Genomic DNA, 24880 nt, shown 5'->3' on the forward strand with positions numbered 1-24880 from the left:
AATAGATGTAACCTGATGAGCACCTGATGCTACTGTTAAAACTGATAAACATGAGCTCATGTAACAGAGAGGGTTTTTTTTTTTTTTTTTTTTTTTTGAGACAGTGCCTTACTCTGTCACGTGTGATCATAGCTCACTGCAGCCTTGACCTCCTGGGTTCAAGCTGTCCTCCTACCTCAGCCTCCCAAAGTGCTGGGATCTCAGGCTTGAGCACTGTGCCAACTGCAAAAATAATTCTTAGGATGTAGTGTTTGTGGTGAAGGAATGAAACAGAGCACATTGTTTGGGTGGTGGGTTCATATTCTTCCTTAATTATTATGGCGATTTATAATAACATATTTACAATAAACTATTGTGAATAAATACAATAAATAATAATAATATATAATAAAGAATTGTTATTGGCTGGGTGCCGTAGCTCACACCTGTAATCCGATCACTTTGGGAGGCTGAGGCAGGGGGATAGCCTGAGGTCAGGAGTTAGAGACCAGTCTGGCCAACATGGCGAAACCCTGTCTCTACTAAAAATACAAATATTAGCTGGGTGTGGTGGTGCGCACCTGTAATCCCAGTTACTCGGGTGGCTGAGACAGGGGAATTGCATGAACCCAGGAGGCGAAGGTTGCCATGAGCTGAGATCATGCCACTGTGCTCCAGCCTGGGTGACAGAGCAAGACTCCATCTCAAAAAAAAAAAAGTTATTTAGTGTAGTTAATTACTGTTGTGATATTGTTGGAGAATTTAAAACATTTTTAGCATTTTAATTACCCCCACCTTACACACACACACACACACACACACACACACACACACACCCCTTTAATTGTAGTGGTTGAAAGCAAGGACTTTAAAGTCAGGGAGACTTGGGTTTTTTTCCTTGTTTTTTTCTTTGCGACAGAGGGATACTCCGTCGCCCAGGCTGGAGTGCAGTGGCCGGATCTCAGCTCACTGCAAGCTCCGCCTCCCGGGTTCACACCATTCTCCTGCCTCAGCCTCCCGAGTAGCTGGGACTACAGGCGCCCGCCACCACGCCCGGCTAGTTTTTTGTATTTTTTAGTAGAGACGGGGTTTCACCGTGTTAACCAGGATGGTCTCAATCTCCTGACCTCGTGATCCACCCGTCTCGGCCTCCCAAAGTGCTGGGATTACAGGCTTGAGCCACCGCACCCGGCCTGAGACTTGGGTTTGAATCCTGTTTCTCCAATGTCCTAGTTGAGGAAACTTGAGCATTAACTCTATATCTGTAAAACAGCAGTAAAAGTGTTGCTGTGATGATTAAATGAGAAATGTGTGTAAAGTGTACCACACATAGGAAGACCTTAACCAGCAATCATTTTTTAGTGCCCTCCCTGTGAGGCAGGGTGAGAGGGAGGGAAGTGGTCTGCTTCAAGGTTTCGGGAAAGAATTACACATTTGTGAACTGAAAAAGCCCAACTATTTGGTTTCTGGTTCTGTCTGCAATTTTGCTGGAGCCTGAAAAAACTAACTCAGACCGTTCTGTTTGGTACAAGGTGCGGACTGCCTCACTCAGTTCCAACCCATGCTGATAGCTGGGCTGCCTCGGGCAAGGACAACCCTAAACTATTATCAGATAGAGCAGGCAGAAAACTGTCAGATCAAGTGACAAGACAAAGAGAAAAAACATATACATGTTTGAATGTCAGGCATCCAAGTGACAAATATATCTGAGTTTGTGCAATTATGTATTTTTTCTTAGAGCAGAGAATGAAAAATAGAGTATTAGGGCTGATGGCGACTTTAGAGGTCATCTAATCTCAGTGTCACTTAACAATTGTTTCTTTCATCAAATACTTTTGTAGACCCTACTATGTGCCAGATAGGTGCTGGGTGGTAGAGGTAGGATAGTGAAGATAGAGCTGCTCCTTCTAAGAATCCCTAGGCTTTGGCAGAGAAAACTGGAAAACTACAGCCCAGAAAATGTAAATAGCTTGTAAAGATCAAGGAAACATTTATTTCCTTTCTATGTTTTTCTATATTTTCTAATTTTTCCACAATAGACATGTATCATCTTTAACTATATATGTATATTAACTTGGTTAGAATCCCACAGCTAACAAGGAAACGAATTTTCTTTGATAAATAGATTACTCCTGAGTACCTACTATATCTATATAAATCGCATTCTCAGAGGCATGGTTCCTGCATCAGAATCTGCTACTGAGCTTTCTTGAAAATGCAGATCTCATGCTCACTCCTCACCTACAGGGGTTCCCTGCATTTGAAACATGTTCCCCAAAGGGATTGTGACACCCACTAAAGTTGGAGAACTAGCACCTATTAGGCTAATGGCAAAGAAAGCAGCAACGATTTAAAACTGGCCCCAGAAATTTAAATTAATGAATGAAGTTAATGAAAACAAACACATTTATCTTTTATTAGAGTAAAGCCAACTCCTACCTTTTTTCTCTCTAGTGCCACAGCTAATTGCATTCATTATGTGTTTTTAACAGGTGCTATAAATCAGTGTGCCCATGAGAGAGGAGAGCACTGAGAGCCTGGGGAGAGTGGTGAGGGGGAGGGCGCATTCTCCATCTCACAAAATGAAATGCAATACAAGCGGCATATTTCCGTGAAGCAAGCAGCCCAGAGCTCTTGTGGCTGAGCACTTCTCCCCTCCCACTTGCTTTCCAGGCCCCTCTCCCAGCCGTCCTGCTTGCTGTGGGTTGCATAACAGTCTTTTCCGGGCCCTACAAATCACAGCCCTGTCCTAATTCTTGAGCAGGCGCCCTTTACACTGCCCAGCCCCACAGCCCTCAGCATTTTGTAACCTCTCTTTTTTCCAGGTTATCATCATCTGTCAGATCTGAAGTTAAACAACAAAAAACATGTCAGTTGAATGGCTGGGAGAGACACTTGGCTGTTTATGAGAAATATTCCATTACAATCTGACGCAAAATGTTAGGATGCATCTGCCAGCACCCAGGCTCCATAGATCTCCACCAGGCTCAGAGAGGGTCCCTTCGGCAAGCAAGCTGATTAGTGTGTGGTTCCAACAATGTTTATCCTCTCTGGCTCTGTGGCAAACGCCCTTGGAAAAACCTGGATCCATTGATGCCTGGTCGACTGGCACATTCAGATTCATTCAATTAGAATACCCAGTTTGAGACGTAATGGGTTTTGGCGAGCTCCATAGACTGATTGGTTTTTATACACATGCACAGAAAGATTTGATTTCCTCTGTGGAATTTATGGCAGGGGAGAAGAGGTAATTACATTAATTTCTGGTCTGGTTTCTGGGGCTTTCCTTTCTGTTCTCTCTTCTCCTGCCACCTTTTTTTTTTTTTAATAGACTTTTTTGGGGCCTTGCTTGTATGGATGAAAATGAATTTAATAACCGCCAACAGTTGGTTTGAGTTTGAGGCTGGGTTCCACTATGACTTCTTGTTCTTTGAGTCATGCTCTGGGTGAGTTTTAGGAAGCTAATGAGGACAATCTCGTATCCTGTGGTGTGTGTGGGTGAGGTGTTGGGAGTGTCCATGTGGCTAGAGAGCAATGTTCACACTGGGAAGAGGTGCTCAAACCCAGGCTTTCTGGAAGGGAACTTGCTCTAATAGTTGATAATGAAGTGAAAACCAAAGTGTGCTCCCGTTTCTTCAGTCACCATTCATGACTCGCCACTTTTTTTCCTACTTTCTGTTTTTACTGTCGTTCACTTCTCTTTACACTTCTCCCTTCCAGGGCAAAATTCAGCTGCAGCACGGAAGTCATAAGGCAGAAAGAGGCTGAAATCCAGAAAGGTGCCGGTAAGACTGACCATGGTAATGAAGAGGATCGGGACAGTTTACCAAGTTTGCAGTGTACTAACTCCACTCCCATCTCCTTTCAATGATGAGGCTCTTCTATCCATTCTTGACTTTTTAACGAAGGACTTCCCTCATTAAACTGAACAGACAAAGGAGTCTCCTGAGGGATTTAGAAATTCAATGGAAAAAGCAAAAATACTCTCAGAGCACTTAACTTCTCTCCCAAAGGACCAGAGAGCCTGCCAATTCCCCAGCAATGCCAGAGCTAAGCATTTTCCCAGTGTCAACATTAAATCCTTTTTTTGTTTTTCTCTTTTAAAGTGTGTTTACAATTGACCATTATGGGAAAGATGATGGATGTGGCCTGGCCCCATTTAAAATAATAAGGCTAATAATGATACAGTTGTTTCATGCATACGGACTCTTTCTGAAAGCCTGTGAGCAGAAGGAAAGGGTTGAGGAGCCCAGTGTTTCACCTTAAGTGTAGCCAGCCACGGATCATCCCCACGACCCATTGCTAGTAACGCTTACACTCCGGCAGACTTCAGAGCCTCTTGGCACTCACATGCTCTTTTTGGAGAAAAGAGCACAGAAGTTTTGAATGAATCTCCAAACCCTGTCCCTGAGATGGCAGGTCTTAGGTGGACAAGCCTGGAGTGGACAGCTTGCATTGTACCCCATGCCAAAGAAGCGCATGATCCTTAAGACAGAAATATGGCTCAGTCCTATATTCCGGGAGAAAGTAGACTCAATGTTTGCTCATGGAGTGTCCCTGCGTCCAGCTCTGCTGGTCGTGTCCCTGGTGAAGACTCCCCACCTGGGTAGCCAGCAGCATCTGTCCTTGGATACACCATCCCAGCTCTAGCCTTTCCCCAGTCATCAGCTGGCTTTCACTGGCAGGAGGATCCAGGAGATAGGTAAAGTGGATTGATTCAGTCCTCGCTATGGAATTCAGATTAGACTGGGAAAGGAAAAAATTATCCTGATCAGGGATGCAACAGTCAGGCAGTGAAAATGACCTTCATGATACTGAGCTGAGATAAGCCTCTTGGCATGAAACAGCTCGGCAGGCAATTGATCAGTGGGCTAGGGATCCGCTACAAGCAGCCCGACCCGACCTGGGGAGGAACCGAGCACCAGGAAACTGACCAGTATGTGAGGAACAAAAAAATCTCCCAATATGCCGAAAACAGCCTGGTGCACAGCAAAACTCTGTTAACAGGCGGTCTGGAACTGAGTGCTGTGAAGTTGACCAGAATGAAATTGCCCTGAAAGCAACAGGACAGGGTAAAAGAAACCGGAATAAAATCCACCTGCCTGCTAGTGTGCAACTAACCACTGCGAGGGATGGGAGAAGGGAGGGCCTCGGAGGGCCGCAGGGTGGACCCGGAGGAGACGGGTCTCCTGGTGTTCTGGAGAACCTGACCGAGCTGCTTCGGGGATAGGGGAGGGGGGGGTGTCCAGTGCCTTTTGATTTACAATCTCTGCGCCCCAAGCGATCCCATAAATTTGGGGGCCGTTTTCACCAAAACCGTGAGTTACGATTTTTCAAATAAATACATTTTCCAATCAGACCGCGTTCTGTTTAGGTTGAACGCGTCCCGAAGCAGACATCTCTCTGTGCGGAAAATACACAGAGGAGGAAACGGAGCCGGGACGAAGCTCAGACGACATAAAAACTTATGTAAACACATTGTCATTTACGGGCTTCGGAAGAGAAGGAGAATGGGGGGAGGAAGACAGAAAAAGTGGGGGGAAATGTATACATGTTTAATTCTCCATTGAATCCTCAGGTCCCAGCCCAGAGGGAGGTTAGAAAATGTAATATTCTTTTTCCATAAGCTTGATTTATGTTACTCATTGGACAATGGGCAGCAGCAGGTTTACCTTAAATAGATTTTGTATTTTTGAGGCCTGTTATAGACCTGAGAATGAGCACAAATGCCTCCCTTCTCCCCAACACACACGCACAGCCACACACATATATGCACAGGCACTCTCTCTTAGTTTTTTCTTTAAGAAAGAGTGTGCAGGAGATAAACCAAAATGAACTATTTTAGCAGGGGAGGGCCGTCGATTTCTATCTGTGTGCCCTTGGGCAAGTCTCTCTCCATCCTCTAGGTCTGTGTTTTGCCAGTAATCAGAGGCTACCGTTGCGCAGAAAAGCATTAACACATAATTCTGTGCACAATGGCAAGAACCTCCTAGTCAAAAGGTAAAGAACGTCACTTCCTGCTTGGACCCTCTCTGGCCAGACCACCCTCGTCTCAGGAAAGAAGGTAATAAGGGGAGACAGAGACTGCTGTTCACCCCAGGTCCCCTCTGGAGATCTGGGCTCTAGACGCGCGTCTGCCACTCATTGACTGTGTGCCCTTAGAAAAGTTCCTTCCCCTCTCTGGGCTCGTTTCCCGTCTGCAAACAGAACCTTGGAGCTCCCAGGAGCAATCCACTCCGTGCCTATCTCTTCCCTGCCCCGACTGTCCCCCATCCCGGGGAGCAGGCTGGGCCAGATTGGAAAGTCCTAGGTCCTCTTTAGATATGGCAGAGAAATGTTTAAGGGATTTGCGCGCTCAAACTGCGGGATAAATGGTCCGCGGGCTGATTTATGGCACGTTACTGCGCGACGCGATTCCCCAAGACAGCGAGAATATTTTACACCGCGCTAATATAAACAGGCGGCCGGCCGGGTCCTTTTTATGGAGTTCCTGTAATTACCCGGGCCCTGACAGGTCCTTGATTTACTGCCCTATTTAGATAAGGGGTCCAGTGCGGGGATTGCCCGTGGCGTCAAGGTCACGGGACTGCGGCGGGAGAAGGTTTTGCGGTAGGCGCCGCGGCCTGGGCTCCTAGAAGCCTGCCAGTCCGGGGGCGCGGATAGGGGTGAGGGTAGGACAGGGGCGAGGGCAAGAGCGAGACCCCACCACTGCAGAACGCCCAGGCTTGAGGTACATTCGCATCGCCCGGGTACAGCTGTCCCACTGTTATGGATAGGGGAACTGAGTACCATAGGTGGCAAGGCTGCACCCCCTACCAAGTCATTTAGGGTGGGACAAGGGGGTGGAGGGTGGAATCTGGAACTGGGATTCGGGTCTCTGGCAACATAATTCCTACACCTGGCGATGTCTCTGTTTCTCCAGCCTTATGATGACTGGGTTGTGTAGGGTCAGTAGGGAAGGGGAAGGACCCTAAGGCAGTCAGCAGCAGCTGGGCCAGGTCAGAACAGAGCCCTGCAAGGAGGATTCAGTGTTGTGGTCTCTTCTCCCCATCCAGAGCTTTGTAGTCATGTGGCGGCATGTAATTCCATTTCCGCCCCTATGAAATTAATATTCCTACAAACAGAGCCACCATTTATCCAGGTTGACCGTCACTGTGCTAAGAGCCTCGCCTTGCGCTTACTCTTAAGCCAGCCCTCTACAGAGGTTATTATTATCCTCTAATTTACAGAAGAGAAAACTGAGGCAAAGAAGCTTCACACAGGGAGGAGTGATGTGTCCAGTTTTAACCCAGATGGGCCCAATTCCACAGCAAGGCGGAATGTGCTTTATGTGCATAAGCCCTCTACTTTGTAAAGCAGTGTATAGAAGAGTTCCTGCCGGGTCTCCCTACCACAACTGGGGGAAGAACGGAGAAGCCTGCATTTGAAAGTGCTAAAAAGGCCAATCCCCCTGAAGGCACTCTTTAGGTGAGCAAGGTGGGTTAAGAGGAGGCTACAGGGGCAGTGTGGGACTAGGACCCTGGGAGTGCTAGTCCTTGGTCTGTTGAGGTAGGCTAGAGGAAAGCAGAGTCCTTCTGTAGGGATCCCTGAGCTGAGCACTAAGTCCCAAGAGGAACCAGGGCAGGATCCCTGCAATAGTGGGGAGCTGGGAATCCCAGAATTCCAGACTATCAATCCTATTCCCTTCTTCTGCAAATGGGGAAACTGAAGCTCAGAACTGGAAGAAACAAAAAGGTGCTAGCTAGGGAAAGCCAGAACTCTTGCCTGTCACATCTCTTGCCTGTCAGCCTAAAGCAATTTTAGCCAAAATCCTAGGTCTCAGACCTCCTCTTATAATATAGCCTGGGGCAGAGATAGAGAACAACCTTACAAGGTCCCCACCATCCCGGGAGTTCTACTGCTCTCCACGGACCGGAGTAAAGCATTTTGGGGACTCCGAGAAGGCAGTCTAGAGCCTAGTCGTACTGCAGTCTCCCTTGAGGTCATCCTGCTGGGGGCTGCCCAGTCCCGAGCCTCAGGAGGTCCCTTAGGGCTGAGTTTCTGGTGGGGGTACCGCTTGAAAAATGACACTGAATCCCTTCTCTAGGTTGGGGAACAGTGCTTTCCAAGTCACTGGCAACTGGATACACCCTGCTCTTTAAGACCCATGGGGGGCTGCCGAGTGGTCTCAGGGGCCCTCAAGGGGTGTCATGGGACTGGGACTCCTCACCCAGTACTGATAATGCATTCCCCAGCACGCTAACCAGGCCAGATATATGGGGGGTGTATACAACCTTGAGTGATCTGTGTAATATCATGAAAGCAACTAGGACTCATATGGGCAGGCGCTTGGGCCACACATTTGTATGTGTGTTATGTGTGAGCATGTGAGAATCTCTATTTGTGAGCACCTGTGCATGTGTGGTAGAAATTGTGACTGTGTACTTGTGCACTGAAGGCTTAGTGGTGACACTGAGAATATACAAAATGTATAATGGGATTTTGGAAGTTTGTGTTGTGAATACAATTGTGGAGAATCTTAGAAAGATACAGGCTGGTTTTAATTGTGACCATGAGATTATGTGTAAAACCCTGCATCTGTGTAGTATTCAGGTTTTATGTGTTTCTACAATATGACTTTGGTCTCTGTGCATGCCTGAGTGGAGGATTGGGAGAGGCTCCTACGTGTAACACATCTGAAGCATGATGAGTATGTACCCCGTAGGTGACAGAGAGACAATGTGTAAAATCCTAGGAATGCATGAATGCTGTGTGTACCGTGGCTGTGCATATTACTGTGAGAATACACATACTTTTGGGCGTCTTATGAAGATATGGGCTTTTGTGCCTGGCGGCAAAGTTTTGTGAGCCCGTGTGCAAGTACCTGTGTATGTGTAATCTGAGGGCCTAGTGTGCCGCTATGAGAGGCACTGTTGCAGACTGTACTCAGATTAGGACAAAGACTGGGCGTGTGTTGAGGATTGTGTGTTGAGGTCCTTCTCTCCACAGCATAATTACTCTCTACCTGCGCTCTCTCTAGAATGCCTCCAGGTTGGGGAAGCTCGGGACCCCGCAGAACCGCCGCAGCAGCGCGCGCCCAGCGCTCCCTCCCGGCTTGCCTCTGGCTGCTTGCTCTGCCCTACCCCAGCGCTGCTGGCGCCAGGCGCCGGGGAGAGCGGGGGGTTTCCAACCTGCCTCGGGCAGGAAACCAGGACCTCCCTGCAACACCGCCCCATGCACCTCCAGGGCCCACAGCCCTGCTGAGCTCCCACAGGTGGAACCAGCAGGCTCAGGCGTTTGTCCCCGTCACTCCTCTATGTAACCCCCCACCCTTCATTCACTCCCTTGTCCGGGAGTGGAATTCCACTCTTCCACGCCATACCGGACCTCGAGGAAAATCGCTCATCCTCTCTGGGCTTCACGTTCCATCTCTGTTCAAGGAGAGAGTGGGCCTTTCTCCCTCTGCCTTTGGACTATTAACTATTATAGGCGCAAAGTAGGCATCAATAATTGTTGAATGAATGGGTGAATGATTTGCCTTCTAAAAAGGGCACTCACATAAACTTCTCCTTTCCCCCTCCTCTCGACTTTGCTTTGGAAAGAGGCGCACTCCCTCTACCACACTGAGGGAGGGGTGTTGAGCTGAGAAAGGCTAAGAGAATGAGGGACCCAAGTTGGTGGACATCAGCCAAGAAAGGAACCACAGCGGGAGGCAAGACCGAGAGTCCCCAGCCTGAAGCGTCGTCACCCCGGGATTCCCAGATTCCAACGCCAGCCTGGGGAAAGCCCCCAGTGGAGAGAGTCAGTCCTACCCCCGAGGTGAAATCTCGGAGGGTCGTGCAGCCGGGCCGTGCCTCTGCGCGTATGCGCCAGAGATGCCGGACGTCCCGTTTGCCTGTGCGAGCCTCGCGGTTCTGTGCAGTAGCGGTTCCCTCTGCGTGTGTCGACCGCCGAATGCTGCTGTCTCGCGGTGTGAGCTTCAGGGCCTATGTCTTTAAAGAATCAAAGATTCTTAAGGAGTGATGATCTGGGTAGAGCGGCCCGACGTAGCCGCGCTCCCAAGTCTCGATGCGAGTCCCGCAGACAGAACAGAGGAGACCTGCTGGCCAGATGTCCCAGGCCAAAGGTGGACTTCTCTGCGCCAGCCAGGCTGGCCTTCGGAATGGATCAGGCACCCAGGAGGCCGGAGTGGATCCCAGGCCCTCCAGCCGGGAACAAACCGGTGGATGCCCGTGGACTTGGAGTCCGCCTCCTCCTTCCCGCCCCACCCCTACCCCTGCCTCCGAAAGACTTCTTCGCTGTTCAGTAGCCGCGTGCCCGTCTGCCTGCGGCTGGGTCAGAATTGGCGGGCTGGTAACGAACCCGTGCACAAGCGGCTCCCAGTATCTCCAGAAAGGGCCCGATGACTAAGGGGTGGGGGTGGGGGCGGAGGGCTGGAAGGTGTTAGGAACAACCTTAGGGGCCTATCCTGACTTCAGCTGCGCCCTCTCATCTTCTAGCTCTGAAGCCGAGCAGAGCAGTTGGAGCTCGGGACTGGGAACTGCGGGAATTCCTATGTAGACTTCTAGACAGTCTAGAAACAAGAACCTTTCTTTCCCTGAGCCTCAGTTTCCTTATCTGTAAAATCAAAAGACAGGCTGTAGGTGTAGGCTTTCTTTTCGCTTGGTGATTCTAGATTCCTTTCCTTGGATCCGTGGGGAGGGGGTGGTAGCAACAGTCCAGGGCGTTGGCAAGCCTGTGCCTCAAGTACGTATTCCTCGTGCCCGCCCCCTCAACACCCCCAGCCGCCCGCCCCCCAGCCGAGCCGGGAGCTGAGTGGGAGGGGCAGAGGCGGGGCCGGTCCCTGCTGGCGGACTTGAGTGTAAAACCTGGGACAGCCACCCCCCCTTTTCCTTATCCCCACCCCCCTGCCATTGGCTCCCGGGAGAGGTTGACATCAAAGCCGCGGTCTTATATAAGCCAGATCTGCAGGGGAGTCTGCAGAAGGGTTAAACAGGTCTTCGGGCATCTGTGTCCTCGCCCGCGACTGAAACCGGCAAGAAGACGGTGGGCTGCGCGTCTTATTTTCAGCCTTGCCCGGACTCTCGCAAAGCCGGCGCCCAGTAGTGCGGGGCTCCAGAGCCCACAGGTGGCCCCCGGCAGTCTCTGGGGCGCATGGAGCGACGTTAATAGGGCTGGTGGCGCAGGCCAGTAGCCGCTCCAACATGAACCTCGTGGGCAGCTACGCACACCATCACCACCATCATCACCCGCACCCTGCGCACCCCATGCTCCACGAGCCCTTCCTCTTCGGTCCGGCCTCGCGCTGTCATCAGGAACGGCCCTACTTCCAGAGCTGGCTGCTGAGCCCGGCTGACGCTGCCCCGGACTTCCCTGCGGGCGGGCCACCGCCCGCGGCCGCTGCAGCCGCCGCCGCCTACGGTCCTGACGCCAGGCCTGGGCAGAGCCCCGGGCGGCTGGAGGCGCTTGGCGGCCGCCTGGGCCGGCGGAAAGGATCAGGACCCAAGAAGGAGCGGAGACGCACGGAGAGCATTAACAGCGCATTCGCGGAACTGCGCGAGTGCATCCCCAACGTGCCGGCCGACACCAAGCTCTCCAAGATCAAGACTCTGCGCCTGGCCACCAGCTACATCGCCTACCTGATGGACGTGCTGGCCAAGGATGCGCAGTCTGGCGATCCCGAGGCCTTCAAGGCTGAACTCAAGAAGGCGGATGGCGGCCGTGAGAGCAAGCGGAAAAGGGATCTGGTGAGTCCTGTGGCTTGCACGCTCCAGCCAAGGGTGCAAGCGCGGTGAGCACCCTCAGGCCATGCAGGCAGTCGAAGGAGGCTGTGTTGTCGTGTGTCCGATTTGGAAAGGCTGGGAAGAGTTCTGAGATGTTTGGTCACAGTGTGCGATCCTGTGCATGGAGGGAGGCAGATTCGTCATAGAATTCACTTGTAATACGGGATAGTGTTTGTAATATTGAGTGAATAATCTGTTTGGAGCCTCGGACCCTCCAAAAATGCACACACCACAGATTTTGCTTCCAATTTGGAGAAGTCCTAATTCATTGCTGGGCTCTCCTGAAAGCCAGGCTAAGACTATGTATTAGAGTTCTTTACTTTGAGTTTGAATTTATGTGCCTGGGCTCGGTTCCTGTTTTCAAAGGGCCTTTGCTGGACCGGCTAGTCTACTTCCATCATTGTACAAATAGGGAAACTGAGGGCCCAGAGTGGGTCGCGGCATGAAGAGCACCTATCTGAGGAGTCCGGGGTGAAGCTGAGGTAAAACAGATCGGGTATTCTACTCAGTCCAGGGCGCGTTCCACTCCCCGTGGACTGGTTCTGAGGACCACTTCAGTGGCTTTGCATGTAAATAAGAGCCACTTCTTTTAGCTTTGGAGATCGTAGTCTCGTCTTGGCCTTCTTGATCCTCTCCAGTTAGGGCGACACTTCCTGGCACTCGGTCTGGCTGTCCGGGGCTGGGGGCGTCTGAGCGCTGGATTTTCAGGCTGGCCAATCAGTTTCTCTAGGTTGGGGCGTTCAGGGCCGCAGCGGAGTGGAGCCAGCTGAAGCGCCCCACCGGGTTTTATTTAACCTGCGGGGTCTGTGGGAAACCGAGGAAAGCTCATCTGGGGACGGGGGAAAGACAGATAGGCATAGAGTCTCTGAACGGCTGCCCCGGACTGGGGATGGTGCAGGCCGGGCGGCGCCTCGAAAGAAGTTGTTATTGGGCGGATCCCGGCCCCCACGCGTCGCCGCCTCCGTCAAGTAGCACCGCTTGGTTCCTGCTGAAAGAGCCGGAAGGAGGACGCTAGGCCAGCCGACTCCCCGCTCTTTTGCCTCGGTATCTAAGGCTCCCAGCTCGGGCTTAGGGAGCCGCAAGCCTGCATCCAAGCCCTGATGTTTAAACCAGGTTGGGAGGCTGGCGGAAGTGTGTGGGGGGCAACGAGAGCTGGAGAATTGTGGATTTCCACCCCTCCCTTCCAATCCCCTGCGATCTCCCTTAGGTGTCCTAAAGCCAAACCAACGCGCGTCAGTTTCACCACGCGCAGAACATTTTCCTTACCAAACCTCCCGAAGCTGCCCACCCCATCCCAGGTCCCAGGAACTCCTCGCATAAAGGCAAATTTACGAGCCTGTTTGCCTATTTCGCAAACAGAAATCCGTCACTTATTTAAAGACTCCCGGTTACTGCTCCCGACACCATCCCCTCCTCCCCATCATACCCCACGCCGGGCGATCGGAGCAGAAAAATTAAAACCTGTCTCTCCCGCCTCTTTTCTTGTGTGTGTCCTTTGGCAGCAGCAGCACGAAGGTTTTCCTCCTGCCCTGGGCCCAGGCGAGAAGAGGATTAAAGGACGCACCGGCTGGCCGCAGCAAGTCTGGGCACTGGAGTTAAACCAGTGAGCCAGGCCCGCGCCGAGGACCTGGCCAGGCCAGCCACTCCTGGAGCCCCGGGAGGAGAGGAAGGCAGCGGCGAACGCCAGGCTCTGGGCTCCGGCGGCTGGTGCTACGCATCCCGCGGAGCTTCTGCTGAGCGCCGGCAGATCGTCGGCTGCAACCACACACTTGGATCGCACGTGCAATGTCCTTTGAATTTTTAAAAATACATTAAGAGAAAGAGAAATATATATATATCCACCCCCCGTCCAACCGAGGGCGGCTCTTGGCCACACCATGCAGGAAGGAGGGACTGCCCAACCTAAGGGCGCAAAGACGCACTCTTCCACCCTTTTGGGGCGAATTTAGAACTTCAGCCTCATCCCCATTTCCCTATCTGGCTCTTTCTTTCTTGTCCCTCCAAACGATCCGTCTTGACACCCTATTCTCTAATTAAAATGCAATAAGGAATCAATTCTTTTCTGCCTGAGAAACAGAACCAGATGCAGGAAGGTGAAAGGCTGCCCTTTGTTCTTCGAATCGTGGTGGTTTTATTTTATTTTTTCTTTTTGTCGCTGCACTTCCTGTTTAGTTCCAAGGGAAACACTTTCTCTCTCCGTCTCTCTCTTTTCTTCCTTCTTTTTTTAATTTTCTTTTTGTTTCTATCTAAATAAAAGCTTTCCCTGTGTTGGAAAGTTTTTATGTATTTAAACTACCTACCATGCCTGTTGTGCTCAGGTGTTTGTTCATCCTGCCATCCCCAACCCTTTTCTACCTCAAGTCTGTGTGACCACTCACAGCCCCTCTCCCTTCGCCAAAGCAGTATCTATGCTCTTGACTAATAAAACATTTTCTGAAATCATCTGAAACCTGTGTCATGTCTCAGCCCGGGTCCGTCGCCGACTCCCATGGTTTCTACTAGGTGGAAAGCTTTCTGTTCCTGCTCATCTTCTTTCGATAAATACAAAACCAAACTTGAAACCAAGGGAAGCGGGCAGATAGAGTGTATTTCAAGAACAAAGAGCAATGTTATCTTTAGACTAGAACGGGAGGTGGGGATAACTTATGAGAACGGGGAAGAACAAAAACGGAAAGGAATTAATCTCAAAGGGCCTGGGCTCGGGTTTTTGTGCGTGGGTATTGGTGCTTGTCTGGAGATTAGTAAGCACACTGGTGTCTGCAAACAGTGGTTTGGAGGGGTTATTGGGAGGGAAGGGGGCCTAGCACACAGATGAATCCTATCACTGGGACAGGGTAGTCCAGGAGAGGGGGTGTTGGTCGGGAATACGTTCATGTATGTGAAATTCTCAACATATAGATGTACATGTGACAGTGCAGCAACTCATACGGAGCCTGAGGCTGTGCGGGGGCCAACAAGGGTCTGCTTAGTACAGCTCCAAGTACACAGTAAGGACTTGACAAGTCACAACAGCTATTATTATTTTATACCTGAGTAAAATAAGCCTGTGGGTGCTTATATGTTAAATTGAGGTATTTAGGTTTCTCTTTAGCAACAAAGCACTCAACCAAAGGTTGTGAGAGCACATGGATTTGTGCAAAGGGATGGGGGTATGTGTGTATGCGTGCTCTTTGGGGCACTTGTGCAGGAGAGCCAGTCTTTGTGTCCTCATATATGCACCCATGGCTAGGTGTGGTGGGTATAAATTCAGTGCATTTGCCATGAGTCTTGGATGCGTATTGGGCTAAACTGGGGCGGGCAAACGCAGTTGTTTATACTTCCAGGAATAATAATGTACGAATACTTTGGTTTGCGTGCAACTGCGTGCTGGGCACTGCGCTAAGCACTTCTTTGTCTCCCAACAGCTCCCATGGTTGCCCGAGGGAGCGCACGCTCTGCAGCGCCTGCAGGTCTGTGGCGCTCACTGCGAAGGAGGAGGGGAGACCCGTGCCGCTCTCTTGGAACTTTCGCTCGGCGCATCTGGAGCCTGAGTGCTCGGCTTGGGAACAAGAAAGGCGACCTCAGGCAGCTCCGGGGCAGAGCCTCGCAGGGCACCAGGCGTGCCCCAGGCGCCTTGTCCCAGCGTCGGGGTGAATATGGGACCCCATTAGTCTTGGCTGTAAACACCGTAGCAGGGGCTGAGAGGCCACGCGGGCCTTTCCGGACGCGAAGGAGTTAATAAAAGGTGTTTTATGGGCGCTAGGAAACAGTGGGGGAGGTGTGAGCTTCTCTCTCTGCTCTCGCCCCCCCCTACTTTTTTCTTTTTTCCCTCTCGCCACCCGCCGCCAGATCAAACAGGCCCGCGATTTAACTAGGGCAACACTTGGCGGTAATGAGCCCGTCCGACGCACCCCTTCCTCGGCCTCAGTACCCGGCCCTAGGCCCCAGGGCCCCTGGGGAGGAGCAGAGAGAAAAATCACTTTCTTTCTTTTTCTTGTTTTTATTTTCTTTACCTTCTTTCTTTCCGTTGCTTTCTGGGAGTCCGTTTAGAAATTCCGGCGATTATGGAGAAACACACTCGGGGAGCGAACCGATCCAAGCCCCACAGCACGGAGTGAAGCTTATCTAGATTCGAACCCAGGACTCCAACTTCGCTCACACACAAACCTCTGGCTACACACAGGTCCCAGCTCCCAGGACTATTTTTAGCACCGTGAAGTATCCTAGGCACGGGAAGAATGCGCATCCTGGTCTTGCTTTCTTATAGCCGGGGAAAGAAGAGGGGGTGCCGAGGGGGACCCGCCGGCGGCCGCCAAAGTCAAGTCTGGCATAACCAGGCCTCTTCAGAAAACCCAATCCGGCTGGTCCCAAACCCTCTTTGGGAAGAGAGTCTTGGAGCCCTAAACTCAGCCTCAGAAACATCCAGTGCCTGAACCTGGGAGCTGAGACGGAGCTGGCACCCATTAAGAGGGCCACTGGATCGTGCCCCACTCTCTCCACGCCTGACTCCAACGGCCTCCCACGCCCATGCCGCATCCCCAGCTCCCACGGCACAGCTGGAAAAGCCGAGCCCAGAGAACAGCTCGGAGCTGCCCCAGGTTTCACAAACCATTCTGTGCTGAGGGTCTGCAGACTAGGGGTCCAGCCCTTCTAGCTGCCACCCTGGCTCTCCAGGCTCCCACCCCTCCTTAGCCCTCCCTTCTTTGGAAACATCTTTAGAGCCTGACGTTCGCTTTCTTCTTCTCTGCCCAGGTTTCAATGAGGCTTGTCAGATGCCTCAATCAGCTGTGGAAGAAGCAGGGTCATTATTTATTATTTTTGAATTAAATACATCTTTTTTAAAAAATGGGAAAAATGGAATGGTTACCAATTTAAAAGTAAATTCCAGGAGTTTACTGCAAGGAAATATTGATGTTACAAAACGTTAACTATAGGACTATTCTGTTAAAGAATGAGACACAGGAAAGAATCTGATGTCCTATAATTATAGAACTGGTTCAATAAAGCCATCAGTGCAGTGGGTTACTACTCAACCATTAGAAAAAATGTGAGAATTGACATGGAAATTGCTCATGATATATTAAATGAGAAAACCTCCTCCCACATTACACCAAACACTGTGCATTGTGACCCTTTTCTTGTGAAAACAAATAAATGTTATTCGTGGAGAAAAACTGGAAGAATATACATCAAAACCTTCACACCTTTACCTCTGACTTGTGGGAATAAGGGTAACTTTAACTTTTCCTCTTGCTTAGCCATATTTTTCTTAAATGTCTTATAATGAATAAGTATTACTTTTGCAATAAAAATTAAGCTGCAATTTCCTTCTAATTTGTTCTGTTACCAGCATACTTTCAATACACCATTTATTCAACACACATTATTGTATGCCCACCATGTGCTAGGCACTGTGGGCATAAATATAATGAAAAGATCCTAATAACGATCAATTAACATACAACAGAAAATATTTGTCTTGAAGAGTTTATTATTCCTTGTACACAGCAAATAGTCTTTTTTCTTACATTTAAAGTCTATTGATGAATGAAATAATAACAGCTAACATTTATAAAGAAAATTATTTAAATTCTTAGCATGCATTATTTCATATAAGCCTTGCAGGGTTCTGTGAGGTCAATACTGAGGCAGCTGAGGCTCAGAGAGGTGGATTTTGTCCAAGGTCACATGGATGGCAGACAGGACTTGTATCAAAGTGCAAGCATGACTGCCTCCAGAGACCTGTTTTCCCCTGTGTCTCGGAGCACCTCCAGGGGTATGTGTGTGTGTGTGTGTACATACCTATGTGCCCAAATACAGTTTCTCTCATTCTGATCTTTCTTAGTCTCCAAAGTAAGGTAGAGAAAAAATGGAGGAAGGAGTTATGTGAAAGGATCTGGGATTCTAATTCCAGCATTCTCCTGGAACTCTCTTCCCCTGTCAGGGCTCTGAGTGGATCCCATCTAGAAAATGAGGAAGAGGGTAGGCTCCAAGGTGCTTTCCTGTCTGCAGCATTCTGATTTCAGGAATCTACTTTCTCCTGGTGAAGAATGCAGCATGTTATTCTTTGCAGTAGCCTCTGGTGTTTGCATGGCACATTTACCTTACCCGGGTACTTCCACTTTTATAAGCACACTTTCCTCCCCATAATCTGGAAGACAGTCAAGGCAGGAATGATGCTCCCAACGGACAGATGTGGGAAAGGCAAACCCAAGAGAGCTGATGTGACCAGTTCAGGGTCACACAACCAGTCAAAGGCTGAGCCCCGATTAGAAAGTGCGCCTCAAACCCAGGGTTCTTATGGAAAAGGCACTGGATACCTTCTGTCTATGCAACCAGTGGTTAAGCTTATAGTTTTGCTAAATCTTCACAAAAGAAACAAAACTAAGAAATCAGCCAGTCTCATTTTTAAATGAAGAGTGACTAAGGAGAAAAAATATGCACGTTCTAAAGTGTCTGAAACCAGCTTCCTGATTTAAACCCAATTTGTTCGAAACAAAATTTTTTCAGCTGAGAGAGTTTTTACAGCTGAGCTCTCCCAAACTCATAAAAAACTAGGTTTATATGGGAAATCGTGAAAGACTCTTAACTATAATACACAGAGTCTAATGTAAGCAGACGTAGACACTATATAAAGCTCCTACAAATGTTATTAAAACAAACAGAAATGCACATTTATCCCCACAAAATGGACAATGGAAGGCATCGGACTTTAGAGGAGTCCTGAAAGGCTTATGTTCACTGAAGTGTGAATACACCCCATAATACTGAGACCTCAAAGGTCTTTACCCATCATCCAAGCATGTCCCTCATTTGCAGAAGGAGAAACTGAGGCTTACAAAGGAGAGGGACTTGCCCAGGCTCTCAGAGAAGTCGTGCTCTTCTTTTCTCTGCGTTTATTTAATACCTTCTACTTCTAGTGCAGGCAACAGAACAATACAGGGGCCAGGAGTCCCTGCACAAGTTACTGAACATTTCCCAACCTCAGTTTTCTTCACAAGTTACTGAACATCTCTCAACCTCAGTTTTCTTATCTACAAAATGAGAGCAATCATTGCCCCAACTTCCTGGGGTCTGTGAGGATGGAAAGAGATAAGGCATGTGAAGCACTTAGCGTGTTGCCTATGGTAGAGCTATTTTTATTGTTTTATTTAATCCTCATAACATTCTTGTGAGGCACTGAGGGTTTCTTTTGGTTTGTTTGCTGGCTTTGGAGACGTAGGGCATATTTCCAACAGATGTAGAAGATTTCAGTGACTTTCTCAAGGACACACACCCAGTGAGAGCATTCCTGCTTCAAAGCCCTTATAGTCCACATCAGTAAGGCAACCCAGCGGGTAGGCAGCGGGTAGGCAGCGTGTAGCCATCGAATTTCTGAAACTGTTTTAGGCAGCACAGTACAGTACAACTATCATGCAAGCTGTAAATGTGAGTCACATAGGTAATTAAACATTTTCTAGTAGCCACAATAAAAACATGAAGAGAAACAGGTGAAATTATTTTTAATAATACATTTTGTTTAACTTAATATATCCAAAATAGAATTTCAACATGAATCCACATAAAAATTATTAGTAAGACATTTTACATTCTTTTTTTCATACTAAACCTTCAAAACAAGGAGCTTTTTTTTTTTTTCTTTTTTTGAGACAGTTTTGCTTTTTGCTCAGGCTATAGTAGTGCAGTGGTGCAATCTCAGCTCACCGCAACCTCCGCCTCCCAGGTTCAAGCCATACTCCTGCCTCAGCCTCCCGAGTAGCTGGGATTACAGGTGCTCACCACAACATTTGGTTAACTTTTTGTATTTTTAGTAGAGATGGGGTTTCAGCATGTTGGCCGGATGGTCTCAAATGCCTGACCTCAAGTGATCCTCCCACCTTAGCCTCCCAAAGTGCTGGGATTATAGGCGAGAGCCACTGTGCCTGGCCCAGACACATAACTATTAAGTGGCAGGGCAGGCTGCAGACCCAGACACATTCGACTCGAAAGCCTGCCCTCACAGCCACTGAGATCCATGACTCCCAGAGACAGTGGGGGGGCTGTCGCTGGGCAGCAAGATGTGGAGTGCCTTTTGGAGTGTCCCATCTAGTTCTAGTTCCAAGTCTACTGTGAGTCAGGTGACCTTGGTCCAGTCATCTCCTTGTGCCCCAGTTTTCTAATCTCTAAGATAGGCTAACAATATCTTTCCTGCCCGCAACAGAACTCTTGTCAAGCTGAAGTAGGAAAAAGTCTTTGAAAGTGTTTTGAAGGCTGGGTGTGGTGGCTCACGCCTGTAATCCCAGGACTTTGGGAGGCCCAGGTGGGTGGATCACCTGAGGTTAGGAGATCGAGACAAGCCTGACCAACGTGGCGAAACCCTATCTCTACGAAAAATACAAAAATTAGCTGGGTGTGTGGGTACGTGCCTGTAATCTCAGCTGCTTGGGAGGCTGAGGCAGGAGAATTGCTTGAACCTGGGAGGTGGAGGTTGCAATGAGCTGAGATAGCGCCACTGCACTCCAGCCTGGGTGACAGAGTGAGACTCCGTCTCAAAAAAAAAAAAAAAAAAAAAGTGTTTTGAAACAGAAAACATATTAGCATAAGAGGCCTGGCCAAGGTCAACAGAGAGGTCTAGACTGGCCCCCCAGGTCTGTACTCAAAACTAGGTGTACATGAGTTTTGAGTACAAACTAGGTGAAATGAGCTGCATGGCATTGGGCAGGTTTTTTTAACCTTTCTGAGCCCCAGAGCTCTCTTCTGTAAAAGGGAAGGCAGAGGCCGGGTGCAGTGGCTCACACCTGTAACCCCAGCACTTTGGGAGACCAAGGCAGGCAGATCACAAGGTCAGGAGTTAGAGAACAGCTTGGCCAACATGGGGAAACTCCATCTCTACTAAAAAAATACAAAAATTAGCTAGGCATGGGGGTGTGCATCTGTATTCCCAGCTACTGGAGAGGCTGAGGCAGGAGAATTGCTTGAACCTGGGAGGCGCAGGTTGCAACGAGCTGAGATCGCGTCACTGCACTCCAGCCTGGGCGACAGAGCAAGACTCCGTTTCAAAAAAAAAAAAAAAAAAAAAGGAAGGCAGAGTAGCGTCTAGAAGCATTCTGAGGATCTGGGAAGCTCTTAGCCTGGCCTGGAGTAGGCAGGTGGTAAACATGAGCTGTTGTTCTTGCTGCTGTTGTGGTTGAGGTTGAGCTGCTGGGCCTGCTTTGGAAACCACAGAGCATGGCAGGAAAGGGGAAGACAGTGTGGCTCTTCAGGGCCCCCTGAGACCGGGCTCTTGGCTGCGGGTAGAGCTCAGGCCATCCGACAGTGGGGCGTGGGAGATGTGGCTAGAAGTGCAAGAACAGCTAGTGTGGCAGGAAAAGCACTAGCCCCAGAAGCCAAGAGAAGGGGGTTCAGTTTACTGTGTGACCTTCGATACTTCCTTGCCCCAACTGGACTCTGTAAAACAAGGAAGGGGGGACCAGATCTAAGTTCCTTTCTGCATGGACTCTCTAGGATTTTTACAACGGTGTGAATCAAAGTATTCACCAAATACAGCATCTCTATGAGGGACAGAAAATACTCTTAGAGCCTTCCCCTGTGGCCTGAGGCTGCCACCGATTGAGGGCAGGGCGCCACCTGGTGGCCATACTCACTCTTCTGCACTCTCAGTGCGGAGAAACCAGACAGGATCCCAGACTCTTCGTGCAAGGCCAGCCCAGAGCCCCAGAACTCCCTTTCTTTAACTTCTTCTGGCAATTCAGGGGCGTAGAGAAGGGACTCAGCAAGTTCACAAAACTAGGAGTCCTGGGTGTGAGCCTAACTCCTGAGGGACGTTGGGGTTTTGCAACCCAAGATCTTTGAGGCCTTCTTCCCTAAAAGTGCCTTAGGGACAAGGATCTGTGTTTCCTTACTATGTGAAGTCTGAAATGCACCACACATTTTTTTTTCTTCCTGTTCCTTTGAAAAGAAGCCACTGAACAAAACACAATCCTCTCTTAGTAACTCAAAATATTTCTGCCACTACTACATGGGGCCAGTGGAACACAGAGGGCAGTTTCCCCCTGCACTAAAATAACCCAGGTTGCTGGGATCCTGAGTTCTTCCAACAGCTCTTACCACTCTTCCATCTCCCCAGCATGGTCAATATTCCACTTCTCTCTGTGGTGTAGGTTGCATGGTGCATGAGGGAGTCAGATTGGCATAGGCTCAAATCCCAGTTCACCGTGAGACCCTGGGTAAGTCACTTGACTTCTCCAAGCCGCAGTTTTCCCATCTGAAAACTAGCAATGATAATAGCTTCTTTGCAGGTCTGTGTGAGGATTAGGACCATATATAAAGACGCTAGCACAGTGTCTACTTCCCAGTAGGTGCTTAACAAATAATAGTTATTTTTCTGCAGCTGGGCCATCCTGATCATCTTTTCATATCCAGCTTTGGAAATATTCCTCGATAGAAATATGAATAGCATAAATTTGAAAATGATATTAGCCACCAGAGATAGAACACCCTTCACTGAAGATGAAGGAGGGTCCTTGGAACTGTTTAAATTGACTCAGCCAAGTTCAACTTCATCTAGTTTAGATAAACCCCAGTAGGCAGGCTGCGGTCTTGTGAGTAATTGATTCCCTCAGTCCTCATTCTTTGGGCTTCAGTAAGTTTCATTAGAAACAATTTCACCTTCTGGCAGTTGCTAGTGGACGTGGCTGACTCTGAGCTCTGCTGAATCTGTCCCAGCCCCGCTGACTGGACGGCTCCCCTTGAAGCCTGATCCATTCCTGCATCCTCCATCACTTAGGCAGGAGAGGCTCTGGTTGGGCACAGGTGCCCTCCCTCTGCTCACTTAACAGAGGCCAATCTTGCTGGTGGCTGTAAGTCCTCAGGAAGTCTCTTTTAACCGTCTTAGCTTAATTAAGCTCATTACATTTGCTAAGCCTCATTGGCTTCTCTAAGACTTCAAGAGACCATTATGCACTGCTCCTTCCTCAGAAGTAGGGTTGGCGCGGGGCTCTGAGCTTTCATCACAGAGTCTGTGATTTTAGTAGTGGAAGATCTACTTCCCACTCCTGTCTGAGTCTTAGCTCCTCTGAAATTCCTGGCTCCTGGAGGACAGAGTCCATTTCCTTTGGCACCTGGCCCACAGCAGATACTCAAATATTTTTGTGACCATATTTCATCAACGGGGGATTTTGAAATAATAGCAGGTTTGGTAACTCCAGAGTTCAAGGTCCTCATTCCAGCATGAGGCTTTCTGCTCCTCATTCACAGTCACGTCATCCTGGACTTCCCTTCACTCTCATCTCATCAAACCTGTTTCCTTCAAGGGCCTGCTTAGGTGCCTCCTCTTCTGGGAAGCTCCCCTGCTTTTCAGAATGCCTTTTTCTTGGTATTTTCACCTTACTCTGAATCATATAGAGTGTGGCTATACATGGAGTTAGCAAGTATGATTTGTGCTCATTATAACCAGTTTAGATGATACCAAGAAAGCACAAAGAAGAAAGTCAAATTTACTCCAAAATCACCAATGAGGACTAACCATGGTTGCCATATTAGTTGTGGCCTTTTTTCACTTGCTACCCTTGTGGTGCCCAGGGCAGAACAGGGCATGTCTGTTGACCTCAACCAGATCGACTGTTAACAGCAGCATGCTCCAGTTCTGTCCCTCTCAGCCAACCTCTGACAGTTTCATTAACCCCATTAAATCATGCAGGTGCCTTTACACCTCCTGGGCTTGTTAATCTCTGTTCAGCTCTGGTAAGTTAAAACCTGGCTAGAAGGTTGGATGTACCTTGTTAACCTCCATTAAACCCTATTAAATTTCTTAACTAGCGTCCTAGTGACTTCTCAAAATCCCTCATTAAAGTTTAGTAAATCCAGTTGATTGGGACAAGCGTAAATGTTGTAGCTGCACTGCTTCAGAGCTTGGCATTCTGAGTTCTTTGACGGTGGGGTTGACAGCAGCATCCCAAGAGCCAGGCAAGCCTTGGGGATCCATCCTGGGAGTGCCTTTAGCTCCTTGGCTCTCATTGTTACTGGGGCAAGTGCCTCAGCTTTCCTGAGACTGTATTTACACTTCTATAAATTGGAGTTAATAATAGTTCCTACCTTGTATGATTGTAGTGAGATTAAGTGAATTAATGCACATAAAACTATTAGCCATTGTCTGGTATGGACTCTGTACTTGATAGCTATTATTATTCCTGAATGTGGAAGATCTTTGTAGACAAAAAAACTGTTGAGTAAACAGAAGACTCAGTCCCAGTACTAAATAAATATAGTGTCCTCCTCTGTGTCAGGTCTTGGGCTGGAATGGTGGGTTATTATCATTCTGGTTTTATGCAGACTGAAGATCATCCATTTGAATGACTTGTCTTAACAGTGTCTTTGTGGCTGTGCATGTCACTGTTTGCTCAGACTCTTGACACTTCTGAGCTGTTTGATGCTGAACATAACATAGTTATAATATTTCTTGATCAGGGCCTTAGGGGGTTGGACTCAGTGGTTCCTAAGCCTGGATGTGCAAATAAATTTCTGAGAGAATTTTTTTTTTTTTTTTTTTTGAGATAGAGTCTTACTGTGTCACCCAGGCTGGAGTGCAGTGGTGCAATCTTGGCTTACTGCAACCTGCACCTCCTGGGTTCAAGCGATTCTCCTGTCTCAGCCTCCCTAGTAGCTAGAATTACAGGCACGTGCCACCATGCCCAGCTAAATTTTTTTGTGTAGTAGAGGCAAGGTTTCACCATGTTGGCCAGGCTGGTCTCGAACTCCTGACCTCAAGTGATCCACCCACCTCAGCCTCCCAAATTGCTGCAATTACAGGCGTGAGCCACCGCACCCAGCCTCCAAGAGGATTTCATAAAAACATAGTTTTCTGGGCTTCACTTGAGAAGATTCTCATGAAAGAGAGCTCAAGGGGACCTTTTAACTAGTATTTGAACAGATGATACTGAAGCTGTTCATCTCTGCGCTGGGACTGGGAAACCTCTGGACCAGATTGGTGCTTCTCAACTTTATTGAGCTTAATTACCTGGAGAAATTTTAAAAATCATTATTACTGGGACTTAGACCCTGACCTTTTCATTTTGAGGATCTGGAATGGGGGCCCAGGAATTGGCATTGCAACAGAGTACTTAGGGGATTCTGATGGGTGGGGGGTGGCAAGTGCTACTTTTTTTTTTTTTTTTTTTTTTTTT

At 48.8% G+C, this 24880-nt stretch overlaps 1 protein-coding gene across 1 annotated transcript; it reads left to right on the plus strand.

Moving 5' to 3' along the window:
* The first annotated feature begins 10902 nt into the window (after positions 1–10902).
* Positions 10903–14183, plus strand: HAND1 (heart and neural crest derivatives expressed 1). Its single transcript, XM_023227086.2, has 2 exons — positions 10903–11705; positions 13244–14183. Exons 1-2 carry the CDS (start codon positions 11163–11165, stop codon positions 13346–13348), a joined length of 648 nt encoding a protein of 215 aa, XP_023082854.1. The 5' UTR covers positions 10903–11162; the 3' UTR covers positions 13349–14183.
* Positions 14184–24880: the final 10697 nt, after the last annotated feature.

The sequence above is a fragment of the Piliocolobus tephrosceles genome, chromosome 4 (genome assembly GCF_002776525.5).
Source record: "Piliocolobus tephrosceles isolate RC106 chromosome 4, ASM277652v3, whole genome shotgun sequence".
Classification (NCBI taxonomy): domain Eukaryota; kingdom Metazoa; phylum Chordata; class Mammalia; order Primates; family Cercopithecidae; genus Piliocolobus; species Piliocolobus tephrosceles.

Coding starts and splice junctions, on each gene's coding strand:
- HAND1 (XM_023227086.2), top strand. CDS start 11,163: ATGAACCTCGTGGGCAGCTACGCACACCATCACCACCATCATCACCCG. Junction 11,706..13,243: donor GCAAGCGGAAAAGGGATCTG/GTGAGTCCTGTG, acceptor GTCCTTTGGCAG/CAGCAGCACGAAGGTTTTCC.